Genomic DNA, 14,223 nt, shown 5'->3' with positions numbered 1-14,223 from the left:
CCTCCTCCTCCTCCTCCTCCTCCTCCTCCTCCTCCTCCTCCTCCTCCTCCTCCCCTTTTTGTGTTCGTTTCTTTTTGCATAGTACTTTTCCAGTTGGCATTGCTCTCATGGAACGAGTGGATCCCTGCTCCGGGCTTGCCCTTTAAAATACTAATTTCACAGCAGGATAAGAACCCTAGTCCACACATAGTCGTGCAAACAGGGGGCTTATGGTTTGTCCTGGACTGTCGTCCTTTTACTCCTCCTCCTCCTCCTTTTTCCTCCTTTTGTGATTGTTCCTTTTTCCATAGTACTTTTCCCGTTGGCATTGCTCTCATTGAATGATAGGATCGCTCTTCCGGGCTTGCCCTAAAAAATACTAAATGCACCGCAGGATAAGAACCCTCGGCCACACATAGTCGTGCAAACAGGTGGCTTGTGGTTTGTCTTGGACTGTCGTCCTTTTCCTTCTCATCCTCCTCCTTTTGTGATCATTGCTTTTTCCATACTATTTTTCCTGTTGGCTTTGCTCTCATGGAATGATAGGATCACTGCTCAGGGCTTGCCCTAAAAAACACTAATTTCACAGCAGGATAGAAACCCTCGTCCACACATATTCCTCGTCTTTTTTGTACTTCTGTGATCGTTGCTTTTTCCATAGTAGTTTTCTTGTTGGCATTGCTCTCATGGAACGATAGGATCCCTGCTCCGGGCTTGCCTTTTAAAATACTAATTTCACAGCAGGATAAGAACCCTCGTCCACACATATTTGTGCAATCAGGGGGCTTACGGTTTGTCCTGTACTGTCTTCCTTTTCCTTCTCCTTCTCCTCCTCCTCCTCCTTTTGTGGTCGTTTCTGTTTCCATACTACTTTTTTCCGTCGGCTTTGCTGTCTTAGAACGATAGGATCACTCCTCATGGCTTTCCTTTAAAAATACTAATTTAACAGCAGGATTAGAACCCTCGTCCACACATAGTCGTGCAAACAGGGGGCTTACGGTTTGTCCTGGACTGTTGTCCTTTTACTCCTCCTCCTCCTCCTTTTCTTTTTCCTCCTTTTGTGATTGTTGCTTTTTCCATAGTACTTTTCCCGTTGGCATTGCTCTCATTGAATGATAGGATCGCTCTTCCGGGCTTGCCCTAAAAAATACTAAATGCACCGCAGGATAAGAACCCTCGGCCACACATAGTCGTGCAAACAGGTGGCTTACGGTTTGTCCTGGACTGTCGTCCTTTTCCTTCTCCTTCTCCTCCTCCTCCTCCTTTTGTGGTTGTTTCTGTTTCCATACTACTTTTTTCCGTCGGCTTTGCTGTCATAGAACAATAGGATCACTGCTCAGGGCTTGCCCTAAAAAACACTAATTTCACAGCAGGATAAGAACCCTCGTCCACACATATTCCTCGTCTTTTTAGTACTTCTGTGATCGTTGCTTTTTCCATAGTAGTTTTCTTGTTGGCATTGCTCTCATGGAACGATAGGATCCCTGCTCCGGGCTTGCCCTTTAAAATACTAATTTCACAGCAGGATAAGATCCCTAGTCCACACATAGTCGTGCAAACAGGGGGCTTATGGTTTGTCCTGGACTGTCGTCCTTTTACTCCTCCTCCTCCTCCTTTTCTTTTTCCTCCTTTTGTGATTGTTCCTTTTTCCATAGTACTTTTCCCGTTGGCATTGCTCTCATTGAATGATAGGATCGCTCTTCCGGGTTTGCCCTAAAAATTACTAAATGCACCGCAGGATAAGAACCCTCGGCCACACATAGTCGTGCAAACAGGTGGCTTGTGGTTTGTCCTGGACTGTCGTCCTTTTCCTTCTCATCCTCCTCCTTTTGTGATCATTGCTTTTTCCATACTATTTTTCCTGTTGGCTTTGCTCTCATGGAATGATAGGATCACTGCTCAGGGCTTGCCCTAAAAAACACTAATTTCACAGCAGGATAAGAACCCTCGTCCACACATATTCCTCGTCTTTTTTGTACTTCTGTGATCGTTGCTTTTTCCATAGTAGTTTTCTTGTTGGCATTGCTCTCATGGAACGATAGGATCCCTGCTCCGGGCTTGCCCTTTAAAATACTAATTTCACAGCAGGATAAGAACCCTAGTCCACACATAGTCGTGCAAACAGGTGGCCTGTGGTTTGTCCTGGACTGTCGTCCTTTTCCTTCTCATCCTCCTCCTTTTGTGATCATTGCTTTTTCCATACTATTTTTCCTGTTGGCTTTGCTCTCATGGAATGATAGGATCACTGCTCAGGGCTTGCCCTAAAAAACACTAATTTCACAGCAGGATAAGAACCTTAGTCCACACATAGTCGTGCAAAGAGGTGGCTTGTGGTTTGTACTGGACTGTCGTCCTTTTCCTTCTCATCCTCCTCCTTTTGTGATCATTGCTTTTTCCATTCTATTTTTCCTGTTGGCTTTGCTCTCATCAATGATAGGATCACTTCTCAGGGCTTGCCCTAAAAAACACTAATTTCACAGCAGGATAAGAACCCTCGTCCACACATATTCCTCGTCTTTTTTGTACTTCTGTGATCGTTGCTTTTTCCATAGTAGTTTTCTTGTTGGCATTGCTGTCATGGAACGATAGGATCCCTGCTCCGGGCTTGCCCTTTAAAATACTAATTTCACAGCAGGATAAGAACCCTAGTCCACACATAGTCGTGCAAACAGGGGGCTTATGGTTTGTCCTGGACTGTCGTCCTTTTACTCCTCCTCCTCCTCCTTTTTCCTCCTTTTGTGATTGTTCCTTTTTCCATAGTACTTTTCCCGTTGGCATTGCTCTCATTGAATGATAGGATCGCTCTTCCGGGCTTGCCCTAAAAAATACTAAATGCACCGCAGGATAAGAACCCTCGGCCACACATAGTCGTGCAAACAGGTGGCTTGTGGTTTGTCCTGGACTGTCGTCCTTTTCCTTCTCATCCTCCTCCTTTTGTGATCATTGCTTTTTCCATACTATTTTTCCTGTTGGCTTTGCTCTCATGGAATGATAGGATCACTGCTCAGGGCTTGCCCTAAAAAACACCAATTTCACAGCAGGATAGAAACCCTCGTCCACACATATTCCTCGTCTTTTTTGTACTTCTGTGATCGTTTCTTTTTCCATAGTAGTTTTCTTGTTGGCATTGCTCTCATGGAACGATAGGATCCCTGCTCCGGGCTTGCCTTTTAAAATACTAATTTCACAGCAGGATAAGAACCCTCGTCCACACATATTTGTGCAATCAGGGGGCTTACGGTTTGTCCTGTACTGTCTTCCTTTTCCTTCTCCTTCTCCTCCTCCTCCTCCTTTTGTGGTCATTTCTGTTTCCATACTACTTTTTTCCGTCGGCTTTGCTGTCTTAGAACGATAGGATCACTCCTCATGGCTTTCCTTTAAAAATACTAATTTAACAGCAGGATTAGAACCCTCGTCCACACATAGTCGTGCAAACAGGGGGCTTACGGTTTGTCCTGGACTGTTGTCCTTTTACTCCTCCTCCTCCTCCTTTTCTTTTTCCTCCTTTTGTGATTGTTGCTTTTTCCATAGTACTTTTCCCGTTGGCATTGCTCTCATTGAATGATAGGATCGCTCTTCCGGGCTTGCCCTAAAAAATACTAAATGCACCGCAGGATAAGAACCCTCGGCCACACATAGTCGTGCAAACAGGTGGCTTACGGTTTGTCCTGGACTGTCGTCCTTTTCCTTCTCCTTCTCCTCCTCCTCCTCCTTTGGTGGTTGTTTCTGTTTCCATACTACTTTTTTCCGTCGGCTTTGCTGTCATAGAACGATAGGATCACTGCTCATGGCTTGCCCTTAAAAATACTAATTTAACAGAAGGATAAGAACCCTCGTCCACACATATTCCTCGTCTTTTTTGTACTTCTGTGATCGTTGCTTTTTCCATAGTAGTTTTCTTGTTGGCATTGCTCTCATGGAACGATAGGATCCCTGCTCCGGGCTTGCCCTTTAAAATACTAATTTCACAGCAGGATAAGAACCCTAGTCCACACATAGTCGTGCAAACAGGGGGCTTATGGTTTGTCCTGGACTGTCGTCCTTTTACTCCTCCTCCTCCTCCTTTTTCCTCCTTTTGTGATTGTTCCTTTTTCCATAGTACTTTTCCCGTTGGCATTGCTCTCATTGAATGATAGGATCGCTCTTCCGGGCTTGCCCTAAAAAATACTAAATGCACCGCAGGATAAGAACCCTCGGCCACACATAGTCGTGCAAACAGGTGGCTTGTGGTTTGTCCTGGACTGTCGTCCTTTTCCTTCTCATCCTCCTCCTTTTGTGATCATTGCTTTTTCCATACTATTTTTCCTGTTGGCTTTGCTCTCATGGAATGATAGGATCACTGCTCAGGGCTTGCCCTAAAAAACACTAATTTCACAGCAGGATAGAAACCCTCGTCCACACATATTCCTCGTCTTTTTTGTACTTCTGTGATCGTTGCTTTTTCCATAGTAGTTTTCTTGTTGGCATTGCTCTCATGGAACGATAGGATCCCTGCTCCGGGCTTGCCTTTTAAAATACTAATTTCACAGCAGGATAAGAACCCTCGTCCACACATATTTGTGCAATCAGGGGGCTTACGGTTTGTCCTGTACTGTCTTCCTTTTCCTTCTCCTTCTCCTCCTCCTCCTCCTTTTGTGGTCGTTTCTGTTTCCATACTACTTTTTTCCGTCGGCTTTGCTGTCTTAGAACGATAGGATCACTCCTCATGGCTTTCCTTTAAAAATACTAATTTAACAGCAGGATTAGAACCCTCGTCCACACATAGTCGTGCAAACAGGGGGCTTACGGTTTGTCCTGGACTGTCGTCCTTTTACTCCTCCTCCTCCTCCTTTTCTTTTTCCTCCTTTTGTGATTGTTGCTTTTTCCATAGTACTTTTCCCGTTGGCATTGCTCTCATTGAATGATAGGATCGCTCTTCCGGGCTTGCCCTAAAAAATACTAAATGCACCGCAGGATAAGAACCCTCGGCCACACATAGTCGTGCAAACAGGTGGCTTACGGTTTGTCCTGGACTGTCGTCCTTTTCCTTCTCCTTCTCCTCCTCCTCCTCCTTTTGTGGTTGTTTCTGTTTCCATACTACTTTTTTCCGTCGGCTTTGCTGTCATGGAACAATAGGATCACTGCTCAGGGCTTGCCCTAAAAAACACTAATTTCACAGCAGGATAAGAACCCTCGTCCACACATATTCCTCGTCTTTTTAGTACTTCTGTGATCGTTGCTTTTTCCATAGTAGTTTTCTTGTTGGCATTGCTCTCATGGAACGATAGGATCCCTGCTCCGGGCTTGCCCTTTAAAATACTAATTTCACAGCAGGATAAGATCCCTAGTCCACACATAGTCGTGCAAACAGGGGGCTTATGGTTTGTCCTGGACTGTCGTCCTTTTACTCCTCCTCCTCCTCCTTTTCTTTTTCCTCCTTTTGTGATTGTTCCTTTTTCCATAGTACTTTTCCCGTTGGCATTGCTCTCATTGAATGATAGGATCGCTCTTCCGGGTTTGCCCTAAAAATTACTAAATGCACCGCAGGATAAGAACCCTCGGCCACACATAGTCGTGCAAACAGGTGGCTTGTGGTTTGTCCTGGACTGTCGTCCTTTTCCTTCTCATCCTCCTCCTTTTGTGATCATTGCTTTTTCCATACTATTTTTCCTGTTGGCTTTGCTCTCATGGAATGATAGGATCACTGCTCAGGGCTTGCCCTAAAAAACACTAATTTCACAGCAGGATAAGAACCCTCGTCCACACATATTCCTCGTCTTTTTTGTACTTCTGTGATCGTTGCTTTTTCCATAGTAGTTTTCTTGTTGGCATTGCTCTCATGGAACGATAGGATCCCTGCTCCGGGCTTGCCCTTTAAAATACTAATTTCACAGCAGGATAAGAACCCTAGTCCACACATAGTCGTGCAAACAGGTGGCCTGTGGTTTGTCCTGGACTGTCGTCCTTTTCCTTCTCATCCTCCTCCTTTTGTGATCATTGCTTTTTCCATACTATTTTTCCTGTTGGCTTTGCTCTCATGGAATGATAGGATCACTGCTCAGGGCTTGCCCTAAAAAACACTAATTTCACAGCAGGATAAGAACCTTAGTCCACACATAGTCGTGCAAAGAGGTGGCTTGTGGTTTGTACTGGACTGTCGTCCTTTTCCTTCTCATCCTCCTCCTTTTGTGATCATTGCTTTTTCCATTCTATTTTTCCTGTTGGCTTTGCTCTCATCAATGATAGGATCACTTCTCAGGGCTTGCCCTAAAAAACACTAATTTCACAGCAGGATAAGAACCCTCGTCCACACATATTCCTCGTCTTTTTTGTACTTCTGTGATCGTTGCTTTTTCCATAGTAGTTTTCTTGTTGGCATTGCTCTCATGGAACGATAGGATCCCTGCTCCGGGCTTGCCCTTTAAAATACTAATTTCACAGCAGGATAAGAACCCTAGTCCACACATAGTCGTGCAAACAGGGGGCTTATGGTTTGTCCTGGACTGTCGTCCTTTTACTCCTCCTCCTCCTCCTTTTTCCTCCTTTTGTGATTGTTCCTTTTTCCATAGTACTTTTCCCGTTGGCATTGCTCTCATTGAATGATAGGATCGCTCTTCCGGGCTTGCCCTAAAAAATACTAAATGCACCGCAGGATAAGAACCCTCGGCCACACATAGTCGTGCAAACAGGTGGCTTGTGGTTTGTCCTGGACTGTCGTCCTTTTCCTTCTCATCCTCCTCCTTTTGTGATCATTGCTTTTTCCATACTATTTTTCCTGTTGGCTTTGCTCTCATGGAATGATAGGATCACTGCTCAGGGCTTGCCCTAAAAAACACCAATTTCACAGCAGGATAGAAACCCTCGTCCACACATATTCCTCGTCTTTTTTGTACTTCTGTGATCGTTTCTTTTTCCATAGTAGTTTTCTTGTTGGCATTGCTCTCATGGAACGATAGGATCCCTGCTCCGGGCTTGCCTTTTAAAATACTAATTTCACAGCAGGATAAGAACCCTCGTCCACACATATTTGTGCAATCAGGGGGCTTACGGTTTGTCCTGTACTGTCTTCCTTTTCCTTCTCCTTCTCCTCCTCCTCCTCCTTTTGTGGTCATTTCTGTTTCCATACTACTTTTTTCCGTCGGCTTTGCTGTCTTAGAACGATAGGATCACTCCTCATGGCTTTCCTTTAAAAATACTAATTTAACAGCAGGATTAGAACCCTCGTCCACACATAGTCGTGCAAACAGGGGGCTTACGGTTTGTCCTGGACTGTTGTCCTTTTACTCCTCCTCCTCCTCCTTTTCTTTTTCCTCCTTTTGTGATTGTTGCTTTTTCCATAGTACTTTTCCCGTTGGCATTGCTCTCATTGAATGATAGGATCGCTCTTCCGGGCTTGCCCTAAAAAATACTAAATGCACCGCAGGATAAGAACCCTCGGCCACACATAGTCGTGCAAACAGGTGGCTTACGGTTTGTCCTGGACTGTCGTCCTTTTCCTTCTCCTTCTCCTCCTCCTCCTCCTTTGGTGGTTGTTTCTGTTTCCATACTACTTTTTTCCGTCGGCTTTGCTGTCATAGAACGATAGGATCACTGCTCATGGCTTGCCCTTAAAAATACTAATTTAACAGAAGGATAAGAACCCTCGTCCACACATATTCCTCGTCTTTTTTGTACTTCTGTGATCGTTGCTTTTTCCATAGTAGTTTTCTTGTTGGCATTGCTCTCATGGAACGATAGGATCCCTGCTCCGGGCTTGCCCTTTAAAATACTAATTTCACGGCAGGATAAGAACCCTAGTCCACACATAGTCGTGCAAACAGGTGGCCTGTGGTTTGTCCTGGACTGTCGTCCTTTTCCTTCTCATCCTCCTCCTTTTGTGATCATTGCTTTTTCCATACTATTTTTCCTGTTGGCTTTGCTCTCATGGAATGATAGGATCACTGCTCAGGGCTTGCCCTAAAAAACACTAATTTCACAGCAGGATAAGAACCCTCGTCCACACATATTCCTCGTCTTTTTTGTACTTCTTTGATCGTTGCTTTTTCCATAGTAGTTTTCTTGTTGGCATTGCTCTCATGGAACGATAGGATCCCTGCTCCGGGCTTGCCCTTTAAAATACTAATTTCAGAGCAGGATAAGAACCCTAGTCCACACATAGTCGTGCAAACAGTGGGCTTATGGTTTGTCCTGGACTGTCGTCCTTTTACTCCTCCTCCTCCTCCTTTTCTTTTTCCTCCTTTTGTGATTGTTCCTTTTTCCATAGTACTTTTCCCGTTGGCATTGCTCTCATTGAATGATAGGATCGCTCTTCCAAGCTTGCCCTAAAAAATACTAACTGCACCGCAGGATAAGAACCCTCGGCCACACATAGTCGTGCAAACAGGTGGCTTGTGGTTTGTCCTGGACTGTCGTCCTTTTCCTTCTCATCCTCCTCCTTTTGTGATCATTGCTTTTTCCATACTATTTTTCCTGTTGGCTTTGCTCTCATGGAATGATAGGATCACTGCTCAGGGCTTGCCCTAAAAAACACTAATTTCACAGCAGGATAAGAACCTTAGTCCACACATAGTCGTGCAAAGAGGTGGCTTGTGGTTTGTACTGGACTGTCGTCCTTTTCCTTCTCATCCTCCTCCTTTTGTGATCATTGCTTTTTCCATTCTATTTTTCCTGTTGGCTTTGCTCTCATCAATGATAGGATCACTTCTCAGGGCTTGCCCTAAAAAACACTAATTTCACAGCAGGATAAGAACCCTCGTCCACACATATTCCTCGTCTTTTTTGTACTTCTGTGATCGTTGCTTTTTCCATAGTAGTTTTCTTGTTGGCATTGCTCTCATGGAACGATAGGATCCCTGCTCCGGGCTTGCCCTTTAAAATACTAATTTCACAGCAGGATAAGAACCCTAGTCCACACATAGTCGTGCAAACAGGGGGCTTATGGTTTGTCCTGGACTGTCGTCCTTTTACTCCTCCTCCTCCTCCTTTTCTTTTTCCTCCTTTTGTGATTGTTCCTTTTTCCATAGTACTTTTCCCGTTGGCATTGCTCTCATTGAATGATAGGATCGCTCTTCCGGGCTTGCCCTAAAAAATACTAACTGCACCGCAGGATAAGAACCCTCGGCCACACATAGTCGTGCAAACAGGTGGCTTGTGGTTTGTCCTGGACTGTCGTCCTTTTCCTTCTCATCCTCCTCCTTTTGTGATCATTGCTTTTTCCATACTATTTTTCCTGTTGGCTTTGCTCTCATGGAATGATAGGATCACTGCTCAGGGCTTGCCCTAAAAAACACTAATTTCACAGCAGGATAGAAACCCTCGTCCACACATATTCCTCGTCTTCTTTGTACTTCTTTGATCGTTGCTTTTTCCATAGTAGTTTTCTTGTTGGCATTGCTCTCATGGAACGATAGGATCCCTGCTCCGGGCTTGCCTTTTAAAATACTAATTTCACAGCAGGATAAGAACCCTCGTCCACACATATTTGTGCAATCAGGGGGCTTACGGTTTGTCCTGTACTGTCTTCCTTTTCCTTCTCCTTCTCCTCCTCCTCCTCCTTTTGTGGTCGTTTCTGTTTCCATACTACTTTTTTCCGTCGGCTTTGCTGTCTTAGAACGATAGGATCACTCCTCATGGCTTTCCTTTAAAAATACTAATTTAACAGCAGGATTAGAACCCTCGTCCACACATAGTCCTGCAAACAGGGGGCTTACGGTTTGACCTGGACTGTCGTCCTTTTCCTTCTCCTCCTCCTCCTCCTCCTCCTCCTCCTTTTGTGATCGTCGCTTTTTCCAAACTCCTTTTACCATCGGCATTGCTGTCATAGAACAATAAGATCTCTGCTCAGGGCTTGCCCTAAAAAATACTAATTTCACAGCAGGATATGAACCCCCGTGCACACATATTCGTGCAAACAGGTGGCTTACTGTTTGTCCTGGACTGTCGTTCTTTTCCTCCTCCTCCTCCTCCTCCTCCTCCTCCTCCTCCTCCTCCTCCTCCTCCAAATCCTCCTCCCCTTTTTGTGTTCGTTTCTTTTTGCATAGTACTTTTCCAGTTGGCATTGCTCTCATGGAACGAGTGGATCCCTGCTCCGGGCTTGCCCTTTAAAATACTAATTTCACAGCAGGATAAGAACCCTAGTCCACACATAGTCGTGCAAACAGGGGGCTTATGGTTTGTCCTGGACTGTCGTCCTTTTACTCCTCCTCCTCCTCCTTTTTCCTCCTTTTGTGATTGTTCCTTTTTCCATAGTACTTTTCCCGTTGGCATTGCTCTCATTGAATGATAGGATCGCTCTTCCGGGCTTGCCCTAAAAAATACTAAATGCACCGCAGGATAAGAACCCTCGGCCACACATAGTCGTGCAAACAGGTGGCTTGTGGTTTGTCCTGGACTGTCGTCCTTTTCCTTCTCATCCTCCTCCTTTTGTGATCATTGCTTTTTCCATACTATTTTTCCTGTTGGCTTTGCTCTCATGGAATGATAGGATCACTGCTCAGGGCTTGCCCTAAAAAACACTAATTTCACAGCAGGATAGAAACCCTCGTCCACACATATTCCTCGTCTTTTTTGTACTTCTGTGATCGTTGCTTTTTCCATAGTAGTTTTCTTGTTGGCATTGCTCTCATGGAACGATAGGATCCCTGCTCCGGGCTTGCCTTTTAAAATACTAATTTCACAGCAGGATAAGAACCCTCGTCCACACATATTTGTGCAATCAGGGGGCTTACGGTTTGTCCTGTACTGTCTTCCTTTTCCTTCTCCTTCTCCTCCTCCTCCTCCTTTTGTGGTCGTTTCTGTTTCCATACTACTTTTTTCCGTCGGCTTTGCTGTCTTAGAACGATAGGATCACTCCTCATGGCTTTCCTTTAAAAATACTAATTTAACAGCAGGATTAGAACCCTCGTCCACACATAGTCGTGCAAACAGGGGGCTTACGGTTTGTCCTGGACTGTCGTCCTTTTACTCCTCCTCCTCCTCCTTTTCTTTTTCCTCCTTTTGTGATTGTTGCTTTTTCCATAGTACTTTTCCCGTTGGCATTGCTCTCATTGAATGATAGGATCGCTCTTCCGGGCTTGCCCTAAAAAATACTAAATGCACCGCAGGATAAGAACCCTCGGCCACACATAGTCGTGCAAACAGGTGGCTTACGGTTTGTCCTGGACTGTCGTCCTTTTCCTTCTCCTTCTCCTCCTCCTCCTCCTTTGGTGGTTGTTTCTGTTTCCATACTACTTTTTTCCGTCGGCTTTGCTGTCATAGAACAATAGGATCACTGCTCAGGGCTTGCCCTAAAAAACACTAATTTCACAGCAGGATAAGAACCCTCGTCCACACATATTCCTCGTCTTTTTAGTACTTCTGTGATCGTTGCTTTTTCCATAGTAGTTTTCTTGTTGGCATTGCTCTCATGGAACGATAGGATCCCTGCTCCGGGCTTGCCCTTTAAAATACTAATTTCACAGCAGGATAAGATCCCTAGTCCACACATAGTCGTGCAAACAGGGGGCTTATGGTTTGTCCTGGACTGTCGTCCTTTTACTCCTCCTCCTCCTCCTTTTCTTTTTCCTCCTTTTGTGATTGTTCCTTTTTCCATAGTACTTTTCCCGTTGGCATTGCTCTCATTGAATGATAGGATCGCTCTTCCGGGTTTGCCCTAAAAATTACTAAATGCACCGCAGGATAAGAACCCTCGGCCACACATAGTCGTGCAAACAGGTGGCTTGTGGTTTGTCCTGGACTGTCGTCCTTTTCCTTCTCATCCTCCTCCTTTTGTGATCATTGCTTTTTCCATACTATTTTTCCTGTTGGCTTTGCTCTCATGGAATGATAGGATCACTGCTCAGGGCTTGCCCTAAAAAACACTAATTTCACAGCAGGATAAGAACCTTAGTCCACACATAGTCGTGCAAAGAGGTGGCTTGTGGTTTGTACTGGACTGTCGTCCTTTTCCTTCTCATCCTCCTCCTTTTGTGATCATTGCTTTTTCCATACTATTTTTCCTGTTGGCTTTGCTCTCATGGAATGATAGGATCACTGCTCAGGGCTTGCCCTAAAAAACACTAATTTCACAGCAGGATAAGAACCTTAGTCCACACATAGTCGTGCAAAGAGGTGGCTTGTGGTTTGTACTGGACTGTCGTCCTTTTCCTTCTCATCCTCCTCCTTTTGTGATCATTGCTTTTTCCATTCTATTTTTCCTGTTGGCTTTGCTCTCATCAATGATAGGATCACTTCTCAGGGCTTGCCCTAAAAAACACTAATTTCACAGCAGGATAAGAACCCTCGTCCACACATATTCCTCGTCTTTTTTGTACTTCTGTGATCGTTGCTTTTTCCATAGTAGTTTTCTTGTTGGCATTGCTCTCATGGAACGATAGGATCCCTGCTCCGGGCTTGCCCTTTAAAATACTAATTTCACAGCAGGATAAGAACCCTAGTCCACACATAGTCGTGCAAACAGGGGGCTTATGGTTTGTCCTGGACTGTCGTCCTTTTACTCCTCCTCCTCCTCCTTTTCTTTTTCCTCCTTTTGTGATTGTTCCTTTTTCCATAGTACTTTTCCCGTTGGCATTGCTCTCATTGAATGATAGGATCGCTCTTCCGGGTTTGCCCTAAAAATTACTAAATGCACCGCAGGATAAGAACCCTCGGCCACACATAGTCGTGCAAACAGGTGGCTTGTGGTTTGTCCTGGACTGTCGTCCTTTTCCTTCTCATCCTCCTCCTTTTGTGATCATTGCTTTTTCCATACTATTTTTCCTGTTGGCTTTGCTCTCATGGAATGATAGGATCACTGCTCAGGGCTTGCCCTAAAAAACACTAATTTCACAGCAGGATAAGAACCTTAGTCCACACATAGTCGTGCAAAGAGGTGGCTTGTGGTTTGTACTGGACTGTCGTCCTTTTCCTTCTCATCCTCCTCCTTTTGTGATCATTGCTTTTTCCATTCTATTTTTCCTGTTGGCTTTGCTCTCATCAATGATAGGATCACTTCTCAGGGCTTGCCCTAAAAAACACTAATTTCACAGCAGGATAAGAACCCTCGTCCACACATATTCCTCGTCTTTTTTGTACTTCTGTGATCGTTGCTTTTTCCATAGTAGTTTTCTTGTTGGCATTGCTCTCATGGAACGATAGGATCCCTGCTCCGGGCTTGCCCTTTAAAATACTAATTTCACAGCAGGATAAGAACCCTAGTCCACACATAGTCGTGCAAACAGGGGGCTTATGGTTTGTCCTGGACTGTCGTCCTTTTACTCCTCCTCCTCCTCCTTTTCTTTTTCCTCCTTTTGTGATTGTTCCTTTTTCCATAGTACTTTTCCCGTTGGCATTGCTCTCATTGAATGATAGGATCGCTCTTCCGGGCTTGCCCTAAAAAATACTAACTGCACCGCAGGATAAGAACCCTCGGCCACACATAGTCGTGCAAACAGGTGGCTTGTGGTTTGTCCTGGAATGTCGTCCTTTTCCTTCTCATCCTCCTCCTTTTGTGATCATTGCTTTTTCCATACTATTTTTCCTGTTGGCTTTGCTCTCATGGAATGATAGGATCACTGCTCAGGGCTTGCCCTAAAAAACACTAATTTCACAGCAGGATAGAAACCCTCGTCCACACATATTCCTCGTCTTTTTTGTACTTCTTTGATCGTTGCTTTTTCCATAGTAGTTTTCTTGTTGGCATTGCTCTCATGGAACGATAGGATCCCTGCTCCGGGCTTGCCTTTTAAAATACTAATTTCACAGCAGGATAAGAACCCTCGTCCACACATATTTGTGCAATCAGGGGGCTTACGGTTTGTCCTGTACTGTCTTCCTTTTCCTTCTCCTTCTCCTCCTCCTCCTCCTTTTGTGGTCGTTTCTGTTTCCATACTACTTTTTTCCGTCGGCTTTGCTGTCTTAGAACGATAGGATCACTCCTCATGGCTTTCCTTTAAAAATACTAATCTAACAGCAGGATTAGAACCCTCGTCCACACATAGTCCTGCAAACAGGGGGCTTACGGTTTGACCTGGACTGTCGTTTTTTTCCTTCTCCTCCTCCTCCTCCTCCTCCTCCTCCTTTTGTGATCGTCGCTTTTTCCAAACTCCTTTTACCATCGGCATTGCTGTCATAGAACAATAAGATCTCTGCTCAGGGCTTGCCCTAAAAAATACTAATTTCACAGCAGGATATGAACCCCCGTGCACACATATTCGTGCAAACAGGTGGCTTACTGTTTGTCCTGGACTGTCGTTCTTTTCCTCCTCCTCCTCCTCCTCCTCCTCCTCC

The 14,223-nt window shown here is 44.8% G+C and overlaps 1 protein-coding gene across 1 annotated transcript in view; it reads right to left on the bottom strand.

Moving 5' to 3' along the window:
• ANXA10 (annexin A10) overlaps positions 1-13,876 on the bottom strand; it is a 72,913-nt gene extending 59,037 nt beyond the window's left edge. The window contains exons 1-3 of the mRNA XM_085547740.1: positions 13,748-13,876; positions 10,700-10,788; positions 9,461-9,596 (exon numbers count right to left, since the gene is read on the bottom strand). Coding sequence (XP_085403866.1) covers positions 9,461-9,596; positions 10,700-10,788; positions 13,748-13,876 — 354 coding nt within the window. The remainder of the gene's footprint in view (positions 1-9,460; positions 9,597-10,699; positions 10,789-13,747) is intronic.
• Between the last annotated feature and the right edge of the window lie 347 nt (positions 13,877-14,223).

The sequence above is a fragment of the Coturnix japonica genome, chromosome 4, assembly GCF_054131305.1.
Source record: "Coturnix japonica strain WE chromosome 4, WE-NBRP24, whole genome shotgun sequence".
NCBI lineage: Eukaryota > Metazoa > Chordata > Aves > Galliformes > Phasianidae > Coturnix > Coturnix japonica.
Note: the sequence above shows the minus strand (reverse complement) of the source record. Positions and strands in the feature narration are given on the sequence as shown.